Raw genomic sequence first — 26,058 nt, 5'->3', positions numbered from 1 at the left:
CTTTGCTGCTATCTTGCTATCAATACTAGCTAGGTTTCAAAAAAGATACCAAGAAAATAATGTAAATTTGATTTAAAAATTTAAATTATATGTTTTTGAAAAGTATATGTTCTGAGTCATGAAAATTTTTTTATTTGAAGTTCATAGATGTGCTGTAGATTTTTCAAATCCACAACATTTTTACCATAACAGTGTAGTATTAATTATATGTGTATATACACTGCAGTATCACTTATGTGCTTCCTATTAATGCCCAATAACTAATAAGACAACCCACACAGCTCTATTGATTGAGATTGACACCTCTAGAAACTTGACAAAGCAATTTGTTTTTTGTCACGTTCAGCAATATGAGTTTTATTAATTGTTTATTTTTATTTATTTATTTACTTTATTGTATTTCTTTATGCTTTTAAACTGTAATACATTTTTAAATGGCCAAATTTAGACAAAACAATGCAAAATACGATGTCCTTAGAAGTCCAAACATTTTTCTTTCATGATTTAGGTAGAACATACAATTTTAAACAACTTTCCAGTTTACTTCTATAATCAAATTTGCTTCATTCTCTTGGTATCATTTGTTGAAAGAGCTGCAATGCACTACTAGTTTCTAACTGAACACATGGGTGAGCCAATGACAATCAGGATATATATGCAGCCAGCCACTAATCAGCAGCTAGAACCTAGGTTCTTTGCTGATCCTGAGCTTACCTAGATACGTCTTTCAGAAAAGGATAACAAGAGAAGGAAGCAAATGAAATAATAGAAGTACAATGGAAAGTTGTTTAAAATTGCATCCTCTTTCTAAATCATGAGAGAAATGTTTTGCGTTTCATGTCCCTTTAACTTCCCATACAGCCTTAGAAAATGCATCATTACAGTATATCCCAATTACTATTAACAATTGTAATGACATCAGACCAAAAGCACACAATTAAAAGGGAAAAACAAACTCTAAGGAAATTAGAGTAATTTTTAAGATTAGCCATTTATGTAAACATTTGCCTTAGAACATGAAGCATTACCTTAGGCTTTTTGCTTCATTAATTAACTGTTCTCTTAGTTACTAGTACTTTTTCTCAAAAGTAAATAAACACATAAATAAAATACAGTTGCTCAGGGGCATCTTGGCGTGACAAGAAATAATACATTCATCCTTTGTGGAATTATTACTGATACTTGCAGGAATTGTTTGCATATTAAGATGCACATGCTGTATTTATTTAATCTTGCACCGTGATTAAAAAAATGCATAGTGTACTTATTTCAAAATGTAAATAAAGTTCTATTAATTTGAATGAATTAAAACTGGTTTTATATTTGAAAGTTCAAAATACTAAATTACTTAACAAAAAAAAAAAAAAAATTCAAATGATTTTTCTTCTTGTGCTTGGGAACTATAATTATTAATATCATTGTTTGCATGCAATGTTGTTACACAGCAAAAACTATTAATATGGATGAGACTTAATTATGAAGATGAAATTATCCATATGTGCAGTGCTTGCTTTTGTACAAATTAAAAAAGCACACAAGAGGTTTTAGATGAACCATATCTCTTAATTTGATGCCATTTGGTTTGTTTCCTAAATTTATATTAGGGAAAAATCTATGCCAGAATTTTAGCAGATGATGTACGGATATTAATAAAAATGAGCAATAATTAAATAATTCACTTTTTAAATATGCCGCAATCAGGTAATATTTTCCTTCTCCCACAAACATTTAATCATCATAACTAACTAATGAAAAGAGATAAACAATGGCTTTGTACCAAGTCTAATGTTAAAAAATAGGCTTAATATTTATTTTAACAGGTAATTTGTGCGCTAGATTTGTTTTAATTGTCCCGAGTGCGTGATAATCTTCAGATTTGTATGTTTTAATTAAATTAAAAAAAATATATAAAATAAAATGGGAATATCTGAAATATTAATCATTGCCGCCCAAGTAAATCTTGCTGCATGGTAGGATATTTGTCCAGTCTATAACTATATATTATTATTTTTTTCTTTCACAGACAGATAATTTCCCCACAGAGCCCAATTACATGGGCAGCAGACAGCAGTTTGTTCAAAGGTAAGGCGTTTTAAATATTGCTCTTCCTATTACAATTTACATTTGTCTATAGCAGATAATATTGTCAGTGAGAACCAGTTAAAATGAATTGTTTTATTCCAGATCTTTTTTTTCTTCTTCTTCATATTATAACAGTAGTTCAACCTTCAAGGACCCTGAAAGAGCCAGCCTAAGGGACAGTGGTCATGGAGATAGTGATCAAGCTGATAGTGATCAAGACACTAACAAAGGTTCCTGCTGTGACATGTCTGTAAGGGAGGCACTTAAGATGAAAACTACTTCAGCTAAATGCCAGCCACTAGAGCAAGGTGAGTGACTTGTATAGTACAGTCCATAATCACTTAAGAAGAACACTGTGGCCTTAGGCTTTGCTAATCATGCTGTAAAACAGTAATGTCCAACCTTACACCCAAGGGACACAATGTAGCCCTCCAGTGATTTTTTTTATCAGGCTGTCATTTTTTATCTCACTTTACTCAGCCAAGTTACACCATTTGCAACTCACATGGTGCACTTTGTTTCTGCTCTTGGGCTGTTAGATGCATTATGTATATTTATAGACTAATGTGTGTTTATGTAGTTTTGTGGCCATTACCTGGCTGAATAATTGTTCATTTTAATAATTTATGTATATTTAGTAGAGTTTTCAAAACTCTGTTTCTGTTTCCCATCCTTTCTATTAGGAAGAAAAAATAATCACAAGTTTAACCCCCCTGATTTTTAAGAAAAAATGCAAATGACAAATAGATGTTAACATACACATAAGCATAATCTTCCCTTCCACTTGTTACTAAAGGATAAAAATAATCTCATTTGGAGTTGGGTACTTTTATGACAATTTTTTGATGCTGTGCTACACCCCCCCCCCTGATTTTTATATAATATATATTTACTGTATATATATATATATATATATATATATATATATATATATATATAATAGTAGAGATGGAGGGCACTCACAGGACTTCATATATTAGATAACTTTTATTGTAGTAGTTATATTAATACAGTGTCTTAATATAACTACTACAATAAAAGTAATCTAATATATGAAGTCCTGTGAGTGCCCTCCATCTCTACTATTATTTTATACCAGGCAGTGGAAATATTGATGTGGATGGGGTGCTAGGCCACCGGCTACTATATATATATATATATATATATATATATATATATATATATATATATATATATATATATATATATATGAATATCAATTTAAAGCCATGTTTATTTAGACTATGTAAATAATAATTTACTTGAAATAAGTGTCGATGTAGTCTATGCAGCGTATAACTTATTAAATTAGTTTGCTACCCTCTTTTTATCAATTTAGGAATATTCAAATAGTAATATGCAGTCAGTAAAATACATCTAGAAATAGAGAACACGTGCATACTTAGGAGTTTTACATTAATTTGTTCTGAAACATCAACTTACATTGATTGAAATGGAATGTATTTGTAATTAATTGCTACATTTATTAATTGCTAATAACAAGTACTAGAGCAAATGTATTTTTCCACTACAGTATTTATTGTATTCATTTTATTTTAGGCATGGGTATGTAATAATAATATTAATAATAATAATAATAAAATATTAAATTTTTTAATAAAGTCTGACACGCATGCTCTCTGCAAATTTTTTTGCTGAGTCACTTATAGTAGACTGGCAAATGTATTTAGAAGTTGTTAATAAATAGTGAAAGAAGGATTGAGCCCAAAGTCGATATCATAAAACGTAATTCTTTATTAGAAACACTTTGAAACTTGAACATCACAGGTCAGTAGTGGTGTGGTGTGTCTGTCCAATCTGCTGATGCGTTTTGGCTATCATGCCGTAGTAATAGCGTGATTAGTGACAGATACACCTGTACATTTAAAATCTGAAACAAACCCTGATAGGTTAAAAATAAATGACATCACCCCAAAATGCTTCATTAAATTTAAAGCGATACATAGCCATTCATTATCAATTCCCTAATAGGCTTATACATGGAAAAAGAGAATATGGAAGGTTTGACACAAACAAAGGCTACAATTATTACTGAATATTAAGTTAATATTAATTTTGTACTGCCTCAAAAAAGGTGTAAGCTGAACTTAATAATAAATATTGTATGTATTGATATATATTCAAATAAATTACTCACCTATTTTAACCTCAAATAAAGAGTGATGATGGGATCAAACAAAAGATAAGGGTCAAGTAAATATTTACTGCCAGGAGTTGATAAGGTCAAATTCACTATTGAGGCCCAGTGTTTTTCTGGTCTTGCATGTAAGGATCCAGAATACTTCTTGTTTAGCAAGCTGAAGATCTATGTAACCTCAACGTTTCAATTTAAGTACATGGTCAATGATGGTCCACCTTAACCCATCCTTTTTTTTTGCCATCAGCGTTTTTAAAATGAGTACTTAGTGGTGTGGTGAGTGTACCTGTTTTAATGTTTTTTTAAAAAAAATATTTTTATTGGGGGTGAAGCTACAGAAAGAAAAACAATACAATACGATTCATCTCAGAAAAATGCAAATAATACATCTATTTCTTATACAGTCAGAAAAAATAAAAATGAAATAACACCTTTCTGTGTTACTTAAGCTTTACATATTTTTCCAATTATTACGAATCAAATTTGCTAGAATATTTTAGCTTCTCCCACCAATGCCTTTTATCTAATTTCTTACATTCGCATTAGGAACACTTATTTCCAATCTCTTCAATCTGAAATATTTTAATCTGTTCCTAAACCAATATCTTGAGTTAATCCTAGTGATTGTACTGGAGAATCCCTCCCCCAGTTGTACAAACTCACAAGCCTTGCAATTTGAATAGTGACATCTATAGACTCCCTTAGTTGGAAGCCAAGAGCTCTGGGTGTCAATCTTATTTCTCAGGCATGTAGGGGACACTCTGTTGCCTATTTTTAGACCCTTTTATATGCAAACCAACAACCATTTTTATGCGTTATCCACTAGATTGTCATCTGCAGATAATAAAGGGTAATGTATTTTAATTATACCACAGATTTGATGTAGTTGATCGCTAAAAGTAGTAATAAAAGTAGTTTTATTTACTTTATTGATTGTTTTTTTTAACGTGCCTTTTTTATTTTACAAAAACTCTTCTCATTCCCTAGATTCAACTGTTTTCCTAATCCCTCTGCCTATAACTGAAATAAAATTATAAAAACCTACAATTTGATATATATGCTGTGTATATATAAAATATACTTTTTTTAAAGGGACAGTCTATGCCAGACATCCTCAAACTTGGCCATCCAGAGGTTTTGGAACTACATTTCCCATGATGCTCAGCCGGCTTATATGCTATGCTTATATGTAGTTTCAAAGCCTCTGGAGGGCCAAGTTTGAGGATGTCTGGTCTACGCCAAAAATATTATTGTTTAAAAAGATAGATAATTTATTTATAAGCCATTCCCCAGTTTTACACAGCCAACATGGTTATATTAAAAGGACATTAAACCCAAAATATTTATTTCATTATTTAGCTAGAGAATGCTATTTAAAAAAAGTTTCCAATTTACTTCTATTATCAAATTTGCTTTGTTCTCATGATATTCTTTGTTGAAGAGATACCTAGGTAGGTAGTGTGCACTTGCCTGAAGCACTACAAGACAGGAAATAGTGCTGCCATCTAGTGCTCCTGATAATGTATAACATTGTTGCAAAACTGCTGCCATATAGTGCTACAGACGCGTGCACACTTCTGAGCTTACATCCTTGATTTTCAACAAAGGATAACAAGAAAACGAATAACAGAAGTAAATTGGAAAGTTATTAAAAATTGTGTGCTCTATCTGAATCATGGAAGAAAAAAAAAAATTGTTATATGTCCCTTTAATATAGTACCTTGTATCTAAGCCTCTTCTGACAGCCCCCTTATCACGTGACTATTAATTTATTATTTATTGACTTGCATTTTAGCCAATTAGTGTGGTGTTCTGCACAACTTCGCGGGAGTGATCACAATGTTGTCTATATGGCACACATGAATTAGCGGTCTCTTGGGGTGAAGAGCTAATAAAAAAGCATGAGCTGTCAATAGTGGCTTAGAAACAGGCAGAAATTTACAGGTTTAAAGGTTATAAAAGTATATTAATATAACAATATTGGTTGTGCAAAGCTGGGGAATAGCTAGTAAAGGCATTATCTATCTTTTTAAATAATAACAATTTTGGTGTAGACTGTCCCTTTAATTTACTTAATGAGAGATAAAATATAACCAAAGCTCTCTTAAATATAGAGCTGTAATTTGTATTTTTCATTACAGTTAAAATTATAATAAAAGCACAAATGTGCTACAAGTTTATATTATTGGAATCTTAAAATATGTGGTTAGCAGTATTGGTAACTAAACCGCTGTCTGGATCACACATTCTGTGTGAGTCTTAGTTATTTTCTACCCTTATCTTCTAACAATATATATTGCTCAGCATTTTACAGCTAGATTTTTCTACTTTTAATACTTTTTTTCCCCACCGTTAAACTATGTGCTTGCCATGTTATTCTGCTAAGTGAGTAATACATATAAGGGGCAAGGTTAAAAGCAAAGTGTGTCCGTTACTAAGCAGCTTTGTCTCTGACTATAATGGAACATATCCTTGAAAGATCATATAAAAAAAAGAAATTAGTTAAAAAAGAAATGGTATGAAAGTTAAAAGAACCCACTGATTAAAAATTGATAATATTTTAGCCATCAAAACATATTTAATATTCATATTCAGGCTATAAAGCGAGTATTATTGTTTTGTTTTAAATATACATATAAATAGTAATAAACCAGATGAATCTGTTGACACATTTATTTAAAAAATTATGGTAATTGTGTAGTTTATTATTACAATAAATTTATACAGCATAAAAGAAAGGTATAAAGAAAGATAAAGTATGTCAAATGGAAAAGCAATAAGTTCTTTATTGCTAACATTTTCACAAATAATACAAATTGCTAGACCTCAAGATGTCATACATTATATAGGTAAATATTTTATCTCTTTTTAATTTCCAGTTTATCTACACTGTATGGCTTCTGCTGCAATGTTAAAACAAAGTAATGTTCTTTAATATTTGGGAAACCTCTGATACCCCAGACTAACTGCAATCCCTTATCATTATTTACCTTAATTTTCTCCCTCACAAAGTTAAAGGGACAGTCCACTTGAAAATGTTTGTTGTTTAAAAAGATAGATAATCCCTTTATTACCCATTCCCCAATTTTGCACAGCCAACACTGTTATATTAATACACTTTTTACCTCTGTGATTACTTTGTATCTAAGCCTCTGTAGACTGCCCCCTTCACTTATTTTGACAGTATTGCATTTTAGCCAATCAGCACTGACCCATAAATAACTCCACGGGAGTGAGCACATTGTTATCTATATGGCACACACATGAACTAGCAGTGTGTAACTGTGAAAAACTGTCAAAATGCAGATAAGAGGTGGTCTTCAACAGCTTAGAAATGAGCAAATGAGCCTACCTAGGTTTATCTTTCAACTAAGAATACCAAGAGAACAAAGCTAATTTGATGATAAAAGTAAATGGAAAGTTGTTTAAAATTACATGTCCTATCTGAATCCTGAAAGTTTAATTTTGACTTGACTGTCCATTTTAACTCTAAAATTCTCAAAATCCATTATTGCACCACCTCCACACAAACATAACTATCATTTCAGCACTTTTAAATGTACAGTGAACTCAGTCAAAAAGCTGGTAAGAATTTACTGTATTCAAAGATCAAATGGGCTGTTTTCTCCCTACTGGGAGATTGATATATTCTGCTACCTCATATGCACATTTATATAGTCCATACTGCAGTATTGGAAGTACTGGTTTGAACAGGCAAACACAACTTTTTTAAATGTCCAAATGATGGTAAACTGGTGGTAATAGAGTTATTTCTAAACTATTTAATATACTGCAGCATGTAAAATGGATCATTGTGAAGATATTAATGGGAAGAAAGTTTTACAGTACAATGTCCCTTTTAATGGACAGTAAACACCTTGTAATTGCAAGACTTTTCTTTTGTTGTTATCAAATAACATATAAGTCAAGTCTAAACATTTTTAAATAGAAATTAACAGCTGTTTTATTGCAGTTGTTTTTCAATAGCCAAACTCAACCCACGGCTTGCCTTATTTGGTGAAGTTAATCAGGGCTTGAGTCTGCAGAAAACAAGGCAAGCCACAGTTATATTGTTAAAAAAAATGCAATATTTTGCAGTTGTTATCAGTTATTTCCAATTAGGGAAATATATGCACCAGGGTTAGCCTTCAAAAGTTAGTAGGGTGCATTTCAAGGTCTGAGAATTAGAAACTCTTTCATGTCCAGAGTTAAATGACATGAAAAGGGGGCAAAATAAACAATGAAAATATATATCAAAGTTGTTTTATTACACATAACTAAGCATTTTATATAAAATTCTCAAGGTGTTAACTATGAATCCCACTAATCCCCAACCATAACACTCACAGCTATTAAGCCTAAGCATTACCATTCCATTTCAATTAAATCTAAACCACACAAAATACTGTTTTGAAATACATTTTATATTGTCCATATCCCCTTCTTAAACCAACCTTCATCAAATACCCTTGGTTACCACTACCACCCATCCACAACATGACAAATACAACCCGTTCCCTGCAATTAGCTTCATAAACCTGCAGGTGGAGAAGGCTCCCAGCTAGAGGGAGGGTGAAAAACCAGAATTTACTGCCCACTTTTAACATTTTTCAAACAAAACCTTGTGCATCCCAGCCCCCTATAACTAGACATTTAAAGGAGAGCTTGCCAATTATTCTCAACAAATCAGATAATTTAACTTGACCACCTTATTTTAGGAAGTTTTGGTTTTACCACTGGTGATTCTTAACTTGTGGTTTGGGAGCTTGTAACTCATTGGCTCTGTCTTCACCAGGGAAAGTGCCAAATATACCCATTAGTACTGAAAAAAGGGAGGGCACTGGAACAATGTGAAATAATGTCACTTTCTATTGAAAACATATACTTAAACTAAGCAATGGATAGTCACTAAGCAATACTTAGCTTTGAGTGGTTAATTGTTAAAGGGACAGTATACTATAAAATAGTTTTTCCCTTAATGTGATTCCAATTACTTTTTTGTACCAGCTGCAGAGGAGTATAACATTTATGATATTTTCTTTTTTAAGGCTTATTTGTGTATATGAATTAGCTGATTTTGTGTTTTGAAGTCACAACCTTATAAAATGGGTTGAGCTTGTAGGTATAATCAGATCTCATTACTTTATCACATTGTGTACATATACCTGCTTCTTTATCTTATATCTGTCCATAAACCAATCACCAATACTTGGAGAGAACAATGGGAAATTAACATTGTATTACCTTATCTCTTCTATAACCCATTGAGAGTGTAATTTCTTCTACTGGCTGTGTTAACACAGCTTGGCCTCGAGGCCAAAAATTTTCAGGATGGGTGGGGATACCACAGGTTAAATCAAATATTTCAAATGTCAATATAAGGGTAATGGAAAAACTTGTAAACAATTTAATACACTCCAGCAGGTAAAGTGGATCATTGGGAACAAATTAAACAGTAGAAACATCTTGAGTAAACTGTCCCTTTAAGGGAGCATACACTAGCAGGTATAGCACAGCAACCACACACAGGAGGAACTTTATCTAATCAGGTGACAAACACAGGAACAGGATATAAGTATCTGCTCCAATTCTGTGTTTAGGTTTTAGTCTACTATGTTGCTGAGAAGCAACTCTGCTAAGAAATCTTTCAACAGATATTTCAGGATACTAACTCATTTCAGTTTGTCCCTGTTAAAAATTCAAACAGTTTTAATAAATCTTCCCATACTCTATCTAGTAAGTTTTTGTGTCTTGCACACAATTCATCATCATCTAGTTAGTTTCAGTTTTGGAAACACTATAAAAAATATACTCTTTCATCAAACCATGATGAAACTGCCCCCCTGCACATTGTGGGCTAAATTACAAGTGGCATGTTTTTTTTGTTTTTTTTTTTGTGCACGCGATATCTCCGCTAGAGTTAAGTTTTTTGTGCTGGTCAGGTTGTGTTCGCACAAAACTTATTTTGTGCTTGCAGTAACCCGAATAGCGCAAAAATCCTTAAGTTTGCGTGTGCATGTATTCCCCCATAGAAATCAATGGAGAAAAAACCCTAACACCCAAGATCGCACAAACACCATCGCATTTTCACATTCCCCATAGAAGTCAATGAAGAAAATGTTGAAAAAATAATGTAACACCCATTATGCAAACAACATAGCATATTCATATTAGCAAATGTGAAATATTTACAGTAAATACATAGTTAAAATCTTTATTAATTATGAATATTGCATATATATGTTTTTATTCAATTGTAATCTAGCCCTGTATAACTTATACTGAATAAACTTGTATTAGTCATAATAAAGATAAGTTCTCGTGTTGCAGTTGAATTGACTTATTGCACTAAATATCTTTCAAGACTCTGAGTAAAAAAGGAAAACAAGAATTACCATAGCTATCCTGGAAACATGAGTATATGTTTACAAAGTTGAGTCAAAAAAGTTTGACTGGATAGTATGCCCTTTTAAAGCACTTCTGTCTCCCATTATATTGAGGACATCATTTTGCAATGAGTGGAAAACATGTTCTTTATTAAAACATAACTTTTATTTAATTTATATCACAGACATGGTTGTAAAATATGTTATACAATAAATTGTCACAAAAGTAACAAATATGTTTCACAATAGATTAATGTGCAACACTATACTCATCCACAAAATTTTCAGAGCTGATGAAATAAATGTATACATCAATTTTGGGCTTCTATGGTGTTGATTTTAGTTACCTATCATTCAAATATTTGATATCTCAAGATTAATTAATATTTGAATTTCTGTGGAAATTTTAATTGAGGTTGTGCACTTGAACCAGTGTGTCACGGATATTGTTGTGAAAAGTATTTCACCAGTGCAGTGCTGTATCCATTCATAGAATGTCAGGAGCTTATTGAGTGAATAGATAAATTGTTTAATGGTTGCTCCGGTGTTACTATTGTGTTTTTCCTGTACAACTGTCTAGTGTTATAAATGCCTGCATATAATTATGCACTCAACCAATAAATGTTCCAGTTGTTTCATAATTAAATACAGAGATGGGGGTATGAAGCAGTCCCATCTATATGTAGCCTTATATGGCCAAATTATTCCACCATTACACAGTTAGCTACACCATTGTTGAAGTAATTGCATTAAGCTATATAGTGAAATCTACTCATATATGGATCCACCAAGTGCTTATATTAGAGAATATTACAATCAACATAAGCATCAAATCTCTTTGCTAGGATTAAAAGTTAAAGTATACTGGGCATTTGACTACCCTCCCTTAACATGTTTCGCCATGTCAGTTACGGCTTTCAAACTGTTAAGAGAGGGTACATGTTACATGTTGAGGGAGGGTACAAACATGTTAAGGGAGGGTAGTCAAATGTATACTTTAGTATACCAGTATACTTTAACTTTTTAATCCTAACAAAGAGATTTGATGCTTATGTTGATTGTAATATTCTCAAATATAAGCACTTGGTGGATCCATATATGAGTAGATTTTACTATATAGCTTAAAGGGACAGTTTACTCAAAAATGTTCTCCCCTTTAATTTGTTCCCAATGATCCACATTACCTGCTGGAGTGTATTAAATTGTTTACAAGTAGATCCTTTACCCTTATATTGGCATTTGAAATAGTTGATTTAGCATGTGGTATCCACACCTATTCTGAAAGTTTGTGGCCGCAGGTCCCAGCTATAGATAAGCTTTGTAAACACAGCCAGCAGAAGAAATTATACTCCCAGTAGGATATAGCAGAGATAAGGTAAAAAAAATTTGATTTTCCATTGTTCTCTCCAAGTACTGGTGATTGTTTTAAGGACAGATATAAGATAAAGAAGCAGGTATATTTGCACAATGTGATACAGCAATGAGATCGGATTATACCTACAAGCTCAACCCATTTTATAAGGTTGTGGCTTCAAAACACAAAATCAGAGCTTTAATATTCACAAATAAACCTTAAAAAGCTAATTTTCATACATTTTTTTACTCTGCAGTTGGTAAAAAAAGCAATTGTAAACACATTAAGGGAAAACTATTTTACAGTATACTGTCCCTTTAAGGCAATTACTTCAACAATGGTGTAGCTTACTGTGTAATGGTGGAATAATTTGGCCGTATAAGGCTACACATAGATGGGACTGCTTCATAACCCTATCTCTGTATTTGATTACAAAACAACCGGAACATGTATTGGTTGAGTGCATAATTATATGCAGGCATTTATAACACTAGACAGTTGTACAGGAAAAACACAATAGTAACACTGGAGCAACCATTAAGCAATTTATATTTTTACTCAATGAGGTTCTGACATTCTGTGAATGTATACAGCACTGCACTTGAACTAATGGTGAAATATTTTTCACGACAATATCCGTGACACACTGGTTCAAGTGCACAACCTCAATTAAAATTTCCACAGAAATTCTAATATTATTTAATCTTGAGATACCAGATATTTGAATGATAGGTACCTAACATCAATTCCAGAGAAGCCCAACATTGATGTATACAATTATTTAATCGGCTCTGAATATTTTGTGGATGAGTATAGTGTTGCACATTTATCTATTGTGAAACATATTTGTTACTTTTGTGACAATTTATTGTATAACATCTTTTACAACCATGTCTGTGATATATTAACACGCAAATACTTAGCAGAGTCTTTTGCTGCATAAAACCCTCATACAACTATATTTTTATTAACGCTCAAGCCATGACCACCTAGCTATACAATATTATACAGCACCAGTAAAGGGGCAGAGCATCCACACCGGATGAATAATAGGTGGATTCATGTAATTACTAGAAAATGAATAATGGATTAATTCAAAATTGAATTACATACTTATTAACCCACTAGTCTCTGCAGGCTTCATTCACATTTGTTACCATCTTAAGGTGAGCTACACCCTATTTATCTATTACGCATTACTTTATAACCATTGGACCACATTGTCCAACAACCACATTTATCCATCAACTTTCCATTTGAAAATACCCACTCTACCCTGGGTGATACTAGATTTAATTGGCAAGCTGGTCAAATACAACATTCCGTACATACGAGCAATCTTTACTAGTGTACAGCTACTTAATAACAGGTAGAGATTCCCAATAGCCACGGGTACTCTATAACGCCTTCATATCCCTAATGTTGATAGGTCTCATGTTTATTATTATTCTATTATAAACAAATAAGGTTTTGATACTCCATACAAGATACTTCTCTACAGTTATTATCTGATCACCAGCAGTGCAAAAACAGTATTGTGATAATGCATCTTTACTGCAGCACCTCACACCCACCTTGTACTCAAGGGTCTTACTATCTGACACCCCACCCATTCAAGACCACTTCTAGCACCTAAGAGCCCTGCCAACACCCAATGTAACCCTATTTAAATCCACACCCAATGCATGCTCACCATAACTCTTAGCATTTGCCCAGCACTTGAGTCCTAGATTCCATGACCTTCCACATGGATTCCACAAGTCTGCCTCTAGTACTCAGACTTTCGTAACAACCTGTTGTCCTTCCCTGTGTAAATCATCATAAATACAACCCACTTATCCCTTAACCCTTTCACTGCTAAGCCTTTTTTTATACCCCTGTGCTATTCCAATTTTGAGCTTTTTATGCTACTCACATTTCAGTGAGTGACTATAATTTTTTTTATCAGACCACAGATTCAGAATAGAGAGGGACTTGTTTACAATAAAATAAACTTTTTTAGGGGTCTCTTGACATTAAAAATCTTTTTTTGTTGAGTTTATAATGCCGCATTCCCCAGCAAAACCCCATGTGCTCAATGGGGTATATATCTAGAGACTTTGCGGGCTATACCAGGATTTGTTATTTTCCTCTAAGGTAGTTCTGTTATAGCCTGAATGTTTTATGTTTGGTCATTATCTTGTTGTTAGATGAATCTTTGGGCATATACCAGAGGATATTGCATGGCACTGAAAAATGCTGTGGTTGTCTTTTTTGGTTCATGGTCAACTCACTCAAGTATGCAAGTATGTTGAGACAGCTAAAGGATAGGAATCTAGAGCATCTAAGAGATCTTGAAATCCTGAGTACACTACCTCTGTAACTAAACATTTTATAGAGTTTCATCAGGGAAAGGTAAAGAGTTTAATGTTTCAGGGGATTGAATAGGTAAAAAGACCACTAAAAGAAGGCAAAAGGGATCCTCTATTGTATTGTAGGAAGCTTTTTTGTGTTTTTTAATTTTCTAGTAGACAGCCCAAAGTTTTAAATAAAGAATGGTATACACAATTTGTTTTATTATGGTATATTTGTGCCTCTGAAAGAGTCGAAGTGTAAGGTTAAATGATTAATTGAAAGCTCTATTAAAGGGATGTTTGATAAGCTATGCATTGTCAATAATTTAGGCAAGAACCGCATCTGATAGTGCTGTGCTTGATTTGTTTTTCATGTTTTTGTATGCTGCTTTTATATCGAAACTACAGTTAAGAAGTTTTTATTTCTGTTGTGATATGCAGAGATTGACTTTGAATTTTGCACCCAGACCATCATGCTTCTTCCTCCAGTTCATATCAAACAATGAGGAACAATTGTTTTTCGTGCTCATTCCTGTGTCATAAACCCATTATTTAAAATTTTGACTCATTGTTCCATCATACCTTGTTCCTGTCTTCAGTAGTCCATTATCAGTGATTAATTGCACAGACAATCTTCCTTTTTTAATTTTGCTATCTTAGCAATGGCTTTATTACTGCCACTTGACCTGTGAAACTTACATCTTGAAGTCTCTTCACAGTTGAAAGCGAGACTTGCTTACTATTGACCAGTGTTTAGCTGTGTTTGAAGTTGTTGATGTGTGAGCTGCCAATCATGTAAGCTTTTGACTTTTAGAAACTTGTTTTCGGATGCTGTTGTGGCTTTGGGTCTACAAGACCTCCACCTCTCGGATTTTTCTCCAGTTTCTAAGTGCCTTTTGATGGTTTAAGAAACTGTACCCACTGACACTTTGGTTTTCTTTGCAATTTCTCTAAAAGGAAAGACCTATACTTTTAAGGGTTATAATGGTCTGTCTGTCTTCCTTTGTTAATTTCCTTTTTTTCCCTCACCATTACGATAGCAATATACTGTTTCATGCCAATACTAATCAAATAGGAATTGTTAGCTTCAACTTTCAAGGCCTAATTTACAACCTTGATACAGAAAAGCTGTGAGTCGTTACTTATTACCTGAAAAATACTTTTGACTCTATGGGGTCAATTTATCAAGCTCCGTATGGAGCTTGATGCCCCGTGTTTCAGGCTCGCCGGAAACAGAAGTTATGAAGCAGCAGTCTAAAGACCACTGCTCCATATCCTGTCCACCTGCTCTGAGGCAGCGGACAGAAATCAACCCGATCGAATAAGATCGGGTTGATTAGCACCCCCTGCTAGTGACCAATTGGCTGTGAATCTACAGGGGGCGGCATTGCACCAGCAGTTCACAAGAACTGCTGGTGCAATGATAAATGCCGACAGCGTATGCTGTCTGCATTTATCGATGTGCAGCGGACACGTTAAGCTACATCTTATCATGTCCACTCGCACATTAATACATTGACCCCTAACTGTAACATTGTAACATAGTACATGAGGTGGAAAAAAGACAATTCAGTTCAACCTATGCAAATCTTAATTTATTTACAATTAAAGCTCCAGTTGAGCTTAAATTAATCCCAATAATAGGGTGAAAAGTACATTATTATTATATTTGTTTTTCAATTTTTGGTAACCTAAACTTGCATCTTTAACCACTGTCAGTTTACTCCTTACCTTTGTAACATTTCATGTTATTCATTGTACTTGAAATGCGTAAATTTAAATAAAACAGGAATACTGGAGGTGTTCTAAAACTTTTGAGTAATAGTTTATATATGATGCTTATTTATATTCCTATGGTTCTATCAGGTGATGTTTGCCAATGCGAACATATGAAAGCCACATACAGTAGATATGGCAGTCACCTGCTACCTAAAGAGGCATGAGACCCTTCATCTGAAAGATGGCAATTGGCTCTTTTATTTAAGGAATATTGTGTGAATGTACATTGTATGTTATCTTCAAGTGATAGGAGCACTCTTGGAGTCATTACCCCCCACATATTAGGTAGAGGGGACAATCTTCTTTACAAAATGGTAATGTTGTGCAATTTTGTGCTTTATGGACGGTGACAGGGCCATCCACCTCCTTTAAGCACATTTTTTCGGATGATCGTCTGCAAATCAGAGGAGCATGAAAGCCCTCACTGATAAATTATAGAGGATGCAAGGGCTGTCTTATACCCCCTTCATTAAACACTTTAACAATGTACAACTTACCTTTCCTGCTTTCTGGAGTGGGGTAGCTCAAGGCTCGGCCAGGCCATGCAGTTCTGCATGCTTCAGCAGTGCAGCAGAGCAGAAATAGCACTATAAAGATCACCCCAGACAAGCGATCACAAGGACAGGCCAGTGTGATACCTCTGTTACATGAGATGCATTCTGTGATCAACATGCGTCTCATGTCATTGCTGGATGCCTGCGTGAGAGGTTATCCAGCAACAGTGCAGTAACAATGAAATATAATATTATTGCGGGTTGCCTGTAGTTAATGACTCTGTTGTGACACATTGACAGGATTGTGATGTATTACCTTCTGCTTTTAGAACATCTCTGCTTGAGAAAAGATATTCAAACCCTGTTCTATTTTACAGATTTATTAGTAAGCATTAATGTAAAGCAAGCTTATACATTTCCTTACATAACATTATAAATGTGTTTCCATGGAGGTTATAGCACTTTACTTCCTTTGTCAGGTTATTTAGTTGTATAAATTATAGTTTGGAAAATTACATATGCTAAAAATAATTAGCTTGAACATTTTAGTTGAATTATTGTGTTATCCATGACTTAAATGCCACAAACATTCATATAACTATTTATTTTAGCTTAATTCTTTTAAATGTATCTTTGATTTTATATTTTTAAATTGGAGTTTGTTTCTATGAAAAAAATAAAATGTTACCTTGAGCTGGCTCTAGACTAACATATGGAAACAATGATCATATTCTTTAGTAATTTGTATATCTTCTAGTGTTATGATATAATGCAGCATATAGTTCAAATAATATTTTGTTTATGTTCTATTAAAACAACAATATATTGTGCTGTGTAAAAAATTGTAAATGCTGCAATGTAATTTATTTTGTATATTTTAAAGGTTGACCTTGCTTAAGACCTTGCTTTTCCAAGTAATAAATGCCAGATAGATTATTATTTTTTGACCTTTTACCATAGTGGTTCTTTGTGTATAATTGGACATTGATCTGAATAAAGATTTTGCAGTCTTTTTTCTTTTTATAAGACATTTCACTTTGATGGTACTCTCTTTAATTTTAAACAGAGGCATTTTCTGCCCTAGGCAAATTTAACCTTAATAAAAAATAAATAAATAATATTTTTTATATATATTATTATTATTATTTTTAATTTATTATTAGTATTGAAATAGATTTTAGTACAGCACAGTCCATTTTTTTCTGCCAAATAAAATAATCCTCTTTTTCAGGACCATCCAAATTGGTTATACAAAAATGCTTTGCAGCTGAAGTTATAGTTAAAATATATTTTTTAAGCCCAGTTTTCATCTAATTTTGATATAACAACCCTATGCAAAATATACAGCTATTTGTGAAAAACACTTCTATTTTTTGTTTCTCTTTAATGTACATTCTCTGTTATCCTTATGATACACTGTTTCACATACAATTTTTAATTATTACCTGTATAGTGGAATAAAACCTCTGAAAATTAGAGATAACTCATATAGCAAGTAAATAACTGTCTTGTATCCAAAACAACGTCCATGTGACACACTTATCCATCAGCTGATCTTCTTTCCACTTGATTTTATGACATATATGTTGACTCTCTCTTCTGTCCTTGCTCCCTTTCTTCTTAAATATCTGCTGCCACTTATAGGCTTGTCAAACAATCCCATTTTAACCTTCATAACTACAGTCTCATACTTTTTTTCCACCATTTGCTTTGTATTATTAATCTTTCATATGCCCTTTAGCAATAATTGCATATCATGCTTTAGCAAATGTTATTGCACCTGCTGGCACTTGCTAATGCAATATTCTTAACGCACGAGTAGGTGCAACCTGCATTAATGATGCTAGAGAGATGGTCTAACGTGTGATTTTGCACATTGTAACACACCAGTGGGTGTAATAAGATTTGCAGCATCTGTTTCTTATCAGCATTTCTAATACTGCAGCAATACCCTTGTGCTATACTTGTGCAATCAGTTATTAACCATGTAAAAACAGCATGCATACTAACTGATTTTTGCTTGTCCACTACAGTGTGAAATAGCAACATCATCTGACCCTTTTTTGTAGTTTGTCATAAACAAATATAAGATATTCCAGTTAATCACATTATCAAATCTTGTAAACCCAGATTTGTCATGATCAATTGAGGAATTAAAAGTCTGACTAATAATTTGTACAATATGAATATATTTGCCCGAAAGCAACACTGCCAACTCTATTTTACTAGCAAATCAATTGTTAAATTGTTACAGTAAATCTTAGTAAAAACGGGCTACGCATTAAATAAAAATCGATTCAAATTTAACAGTTGCAAATTTATACAAATGTATTATTTTACCAAAAATGATATCAAATGCCAGTTCTCAATATTGTACCTATAGAAAAAAAATTGTTTATCATAATTGTAGATAATTAAATAAATAAAAATAAAGCTCTCCCCCTTGACCTTCACGCTATAGAGAAACCTCATTTAATTCTTTCTGTTGAGAGAACATAAAACCTGTTTATATTGCATTCCACAAAATCCCAATGGAAATAAGTTTAAAAGAATAAAGCCTAGTTCATCCTTTTCAAGTGGCCCTATTTTATTGGAAAAAAAACAACCAATAAATGAGAGCACCAGAGTATCGTTTAAAAGGTTTACTGCAAGTCAATCTAATTTTTTAACACTAGTTTTTATTGACTGTTCTTTGTTTGCACTTGAAATGCTGGAAGTTGCCGGTGTTTAGCATAGCAATGGTTTGTTCTTTGTAATGCTTTAATAAAAGCTATGGAAAGACTAGTGCTCAATAAGTCAAAGAGTGTTTGTGTCAGTATCATTATCTAAGGCTAACAGTTGGCGTTTCAGATACTACTTTTAAATTGAAATGAAAGAGAGGGCACATAAAGATCATTTTCTTAAGATGCAGGATATCAGCTGAAGTTCAGTACATGGAAGAAATAGGCCCTTGGGAATGATGAGCGCAGTTTATGTACCTGTCAGTTGGATGCATTGTTTTAGGATAAATTGGCCTAATAATGTGCATGTTTTCTTGAAATGTAGAGAGGACATGAGATTGTACCTAAATATACCGTTATGTCTGTGCTGAAACTTTTCATCCTCTCTTCCAATTATTTTTTAGTGATGAGTTTTATTCCTTTTATTTTAACAAAACTTATGTATTCTAGAATATTGATCAGAGTTTGAAAATGAACATGTTTGATATAGGCCAAATGGTAGTATGGTTATTTTATGGATCTATTTATTTTGTGTATCTCACTACCATTGTTTATAAAAGTAATCCCAGCCCATAGTTATCTCATAAATATTTTATTTATATGACTGAATTTTATAGGTAGGGAACTTTAAAATTTACTTGCTTCTATTATTCATGAGCTAGTCTTATATTGTATTGTTCTATTAAAGAAGTATATACATGTACAATGTCTTTAATGCACTTTAGTTAATGTATATTTCTATTTGTTTATACGTTTATATAATATTTGCTATATTAATCTGGTGTTTGTTGCTTCATCTACCTAAATAATTATTATAATGCATGTAAAATATATATTTCAGAAATAAACGTTTATAATGATAACAATATTTTTTATTTCATTTTGAAGCTTTGTTCTTCCTTAGAATTGACACCTATTTATGATCATTGTGGTGCCTTTTCACATTGAATATGTATATTTTGATCATTCTCACAATACCTCTTGCAATTTACTCTTTATGGAAAATCAAGTGGTTTATTCAATTATGAGAAAAAATATGAGTTCTTAGGGTCAATTTATTATTGTGCGGACGGACATGGTACGATGTAGCGTATCATGTCCGCCACACATCGATAAATTGCACCAGCAGTTCTTGTGAATTGCTGGTGCAATACCGTCCCCTGCAGATTTGCGGCCAATCGGCTGCTAGCAGGGGGTGTCAATCAAGTCAATCGTATTCGATCAGGTTGATTTCTGTCCGCTGCCTCAGAGCAGGCAGACAGGTTATGGAGCAGCTGTCTTTAGACCGCTGCTTCATAACTTCTGTTTCCAGTGAGCCTGAAGGCTCGCCGGAAACACGGGGCATCAAGCTCCGTACAGAACTTGATAAATTGACCCCAGCGTCTCTGGTTTTAGAAACATGTAACATATAATTAATAAAAAGATCTTTACAATTAGTGAATAATTATATATTTTAATAGTCCCAATTTATTATGATTATTAATATTATTTAAGACACAATGTTAATGAATACATTGTACAAAAGAGTAAAATGCTACTTATTCATATATCTATGTTATTGTTATCTGAAAAACGAGCTAAACAGCTGTAGCTTAACATAGAAAAAGAAAAGGGAGAAATAGTCATAAGGGGATTAAAGAAACAACTGTGGAGAAGGAGAAGAATCACCATGGGATTGACGGAGAGAGAGAGAGATTGCCTCGGGGAGAGAGGTGAGAGACTGCCATGTAGAGGAAAATAAAGTCATCCATGGGGAGGGACAATCAGAAAAGCTAAAGTATTGAAAAGGTACAGAGCAGGACCGGTAATGAAAAGTTATTAAAAAGTACACGTCAGAGCAGTACAAAAGGGAGAGGCTGAATTTAGCTATTTAAATCATTTGCTGCCTCAATATTTGTGACCACTGATTTGCCTCTTTAGTTAACATTTCAGAACTGCACTCTCTCAGAATGTATCTGTTATCTGCTCCACTGAATCCTCACATTTGTTCCTTTAACCCTGTTTCCCACACACACAGTCCCGGTCCTCAATACTTAGACTTTCCCTAAATCTCTCTTAAACTCACAAACATATAAACTCTGCTACTATTTACTAATATTATATTATACTGTACTATACAATACTATATTATACTGTACTTTACTATACTATATGATGTTGTATTATATTATGCTATATTATATTTTATGCAAGTACATAACATCATACTTTATAAGAACTCTAAACTATGGGGCCGATTTATCATTTGTCTGGGGGACATGATCCACTGTAGCGTATCATGTCCACCAGACATTGATAAATGCCAACAGCATAAGCTGTCAGAATTTATCATTGCACAAGCAGGTCTTGCTAAATTCCGCCCCCATGCAGATTTGCGGACAATCGGCCGCTAGCAGGGGGTGTCAATCAACCTGATCGTATGTGATCGGCAGATTTCTGTCCTTAGCTGCTTCTTAACTCCTGTATTTGGCCCCATTTGGGCCATGATAAATCGGCCCCATTGACTTAGGCTAGTCTTACAGCACACTTTAGAGCTTCACATTTTGATCTACAGCTCCCTCATCAGAATATTCACCACATTCAAAATATTCGATCGGGTTTGCACGTGAGTAGGGTGTTAGATTTTCCCCCACTTTTTATGCTCCATTGACTTCTATGGGGGGAATAGGTTATCTCACATGTGCCATATTATATGTTCGCCTTTTACACTAGTCAGGTTTGCGCGTGATTGAAAACTGTTTACTTTCAACTTGTAATTTGAGTAAAAACCCGACACACGCAAACAGTTTACTTCTAGCTCAGTTAACATTCAAGCGGGAGCGTTAAATAATGCTCCACTTGAAATCTGGCCCACAATATTTGATATGGTTATCACCTTTTTCAGTTCCAGAATTATTTTATTAATTTTAGGTGTTATTTATGAATATATATATATATATATATATATATATATATATATATATATATATATATATATATATATATATATATATATATATATATATATATATATACAGTGTATATATATATATATATATATATATATTTTTTTTTTTTTAAATTAAAGGGCTCTAAAAAACAACATATGACTTTTATGGGTATCAATTATGACAACTTGCGATATATTATCTACATTATGAAGATAGTATTCTACAAAATGTATTTAAAATGCAAATTTGGTTTTCCATTGTTGCAGATAAAGTAAGGTATATTACTTAAAGGGACAGTTCACCCAAAAACTTTCTCCCCTTTAAATTATTCCCAATGATCCTTTTTACCTGCTAGAATCTATTAAATTGGTTGCAAGTAGCTCCTTTACTCATATTTAAGCATTTGAAATAGCTGATTTAGCTTGTGGTTTCCCAACCTAGGCCTCGCTTCCATTGAGTCGTAATTCAGTTTGCGTGCACTCGCAAACCGATAAATATGCTGTCGGAAGCAATATCGTTTATCGACTGTTTCCAATGGCGCGTTATACCTCGATATCGGCAGCCGGACTTCGGCTGCCGAAAAGATCTTCGCGTCCCATAGAAAGTAATAGAAGCCGTTAATCGATAAATTATACCAGGTTTCCAATGAAAGCGCTAACCGTTAATACATTGTCGGAGGCTGTCGATACATTGAGATATATTACCCCCAGCTCAACTAGGTGTAAAAGAGGAAAATTGTGCTTTTTGAGATCTATTTTCTATTGAAATTATAAAACTTGCAAATAATGCAAGTGTTTTAATGTAGAAATAAATTGTTATAAGTAATATTTAATGTTGTCTCATGTATAGAAATAGTTGAACTTATATTCTAATAGAAATATCAGTATATATTTAAATATAATAATATATGCAAGAACATATCTACAGAATGCAAACTAGACCTATGCCTAGGGCAGCAAGGAATATTACTTATATTTATGAAGTGTTAAATATAATTATATTAGAAAATAGTATTTGATTATTAAAAATATGGATAAGTGTTTTTTTATTTATCTTGAGAGGCGATCACAGGTAAGAAGCACGGACGTTAAACGTAAATTCTATAGCGTAAGGTCGGGTTACCTTAGCAACTAATTGATTTTCAAGAAATCCGACGTCAGATGGAAGCGTTAACACAACGTTAACTTACAGCTACACGAAAAGAGCGACTGCGCGCAACACGCTAATCTTTTCAATGGAAACCTGGTACTAAAATGCAGCCGTAAATTACTTTTAGCTGTCGGCCGCTTCGGTAGCTTACGGCTCCATTTTTAACGACTCAATGGAAGCGAGGCCCTATACTGAAAGTTTTGATACTGGCGTATATGCTATTGACAAGCCTAAGTAAACACAGCCAGCAGAAGAGATTACACCCTCAGTGGGGGGCATGATAGTTAAGTAATAAAATGATAATTTTTCCATTGTTCTCTCTATGTATTGAGCTTTGGTGTTCCAGACAAATATAAGATAAGGAAGCAAGTCTGTGTACATAAAAGTGATAACATAATGAGATCTGATATTACCTGAAGCTCAACCCATTGTAATAGGCTGTGGTTTCAAAGCACAAAACCAGCTACTTCAGATACACAAATAAACCTGAAAATGCAATTTCTCAAATATTTTATACTCTGCAGTTGGTATAACAAGTCATTTAAAATACATTTATGGAAAAACAATATTACAGTGTACTGTCCCTTTAAATAATAATTGCTATGGATTATTCAAGAATACTATTTTGTTTTTGTACGCTGTGATAATTCCTTGGTGTAGAATTATATTATAAATAGAAAGCACTCATTGTCTTTTTTATTACAAAGCAGAGAGTACTCTATTTTTTGCACTTTCAGATCCCTGCTGTAAAAAAATGGATCGCTGTAATGCAAAATCTGTATGCAAGACTGTATGCACAGGTAAGACTCATTTTATTGATTTTGTTATTCATGTAAAGTGAGATGGCTGGATGGTGGTTGTTGAGAATATTTTTTATTTTTTTTTAAATAATTTTTATTGAGGTGTTTAGACAAACATTGCAAATATACACAAATGTAGTATATAAGTTATTACTGGCTTATGATATAACAAGATAAGACTTAAAATATAACATCAAAAACAGTTCAAAGTAAGATTCTAAAGGCTAGACTGCAGTCTAAGTACTTCAGAAAGCAATGTCTTACACACGTAAAAAAACACACGCCTTATTGCACCTCATTTTTTCTATTAATTATAAAAAATATATCCCCCACACAGTTTGAAGCCTCTCTTGGACTTCTAGACACCTTAAGGCACCTCAATAGGAGGGATAATATTTAGATTATATAGGCCACTTTTAGACCTATGGAAATATTATAAAACTGTTATATATGATATATTACTACTATGGTGTATGTGTATATATAAATATATATATATATATATATTTATATATGATATATTACTACTATGGTGTATGTGTATATATAAATATAAATATATATATATATATATATATATATATATATATATATATATAAGAGTTTACTGTATATCCCTGTCAAATATTATTAGAAAAATGGTAGGATATTGTCCCCACATAGCAGACAGGAGCCTCTCAATGACCCCTAGTATATTACTTTTGCTAAAAGGGGGATTTTAGGGGAAAGAGAAATTTAGGGTCACTTTTGGACCCATAGTACTCTATAAGGAGAATATCTTATTGAAATGTGTATAAAACATTTGGTTATCTATAATATTAACTTATGTAGCACTAGATAATATGAGCTTACAACTAGAAAATTAAGGGTTTTTCCAAACTAGGTGATGGACAGGTCACTGCTGAGCCTCTATATATAATAAATAAAAACACAACAGATAAATATAATAAAACATAGAAAATAAACTGCTTTTAGGAAGGAGTTATATCTGGTGTTGTTATAAATATTACAGAGCGGACCTAAGCAGTCCTATGAGATTATGAATGGTGAGAGATTGAAGTGAGTTGACAACTAAGGACCTGATAAGAGGATTAGGCCAATGTGCCATTCCTAGAAAACAAATTAGGAATGATGTTATATGTGTCCTTATAAATGTCTATAGAAGGAATTTTCTAAATAAACCATACTAATGATAATATCTAGTATTGTTTGCAATTATAGGGTAAAGACATACCATGATATATGGAATCCACAAACCTCATATATATATATGCACTTCGATGGCTCCTGGAATAAGTTGGTCTCAATCACCTATAGAGTGTGTAACATGCATACATTCATATTAACTGTGTCCTGAGGCTTATATGCTTACCTTGAGAAGCTGATATAGCTAGTCTCGTTTGCCCAAATAATATACAATTTTATTTAGCGCCATAGCTATATAAAATGACGCAGGACTATTCCTAAATAATACAAACATAAACTATAAGAATAGTTTATCATATAATGTTACCTCTGAATATATAAAAGCTGTAACAGTACTTTGGGGAAAATTGGAAACCTGGCTCAATGTTACATGGTATATTTTACTGACAATTAGGACAAATGTTCTCCATCTTGATCATCATCAGTCATGCTGGCTCAAACATGTAAATTCTAAGAGACTATAAGTCTTAAAATGCATATGTAGAAAACTTAAACTAGCTATCAGGATATAAGAACAGCACAAATCCCTCAAATATGTGACTGCTGACATCTGTTTCAGCTATTATAAATAGAGGCTGTAGGAGTATACTAAAAAGGACTATCTCTCAAAAATAACCAGTAATAAAAGATTATATGAGGAAATAAGCTACTGTCACACAGATAAGGT

At 33.0% G+C, this 26,058-nt stretch overlaps 1 protein-coding gene across 3 annotated transcripts in view; it reads left to right on the top strand.

The window, feature by feature from the left end:
• The window catches only part of PCDH17 (protocadherin 17), a 278,633-nt gene that overhangs the window by 75,321 nt on the left and 177,254 nt on the right, over positions 1-26,058 (top strand). For 2 of the 3 annotated variants that reach the window (XM_053707947.1, XM_053707948.1), the window contains 3 exons: positions 2,024-2,082; positions 2,218-2,390; positions 24,123-24,185. In XM_053707947.1, the coding sequence (XP_053563922.1) occupies positions 2,024-2,082; positions 2,218-2,390; positions 24,123-24,185 (295 nt within the window). The remainder of the gene's footprint in view (positions 1-2,023; positions 2,083-2,217; positions 2,391-24,122; positions 24,186-26,058) is intronic. The other variant, XM_053707949.1, reaches the window with a different exon arrangement.

This window comes from Bombina bombina, chromosome 3 (genome assembly GCF_027579735.1).
Source record: "Bombina bombina isolate aBomBom1 chromosome 3, aBomBom1.pri, whole genome shotgun sequence".
In the NCBI taxonomy this organism is placed as follows: Eukaryota; Metazoa; Chordata; class Amphibia; order Anura; family Bombinatoridae; genus Bombina; species Bombina bombina.
Note: the sequence above shows the minus strand (reverse complement) of the source record. Positions and strands in the feature narration are given on the sequence as shown.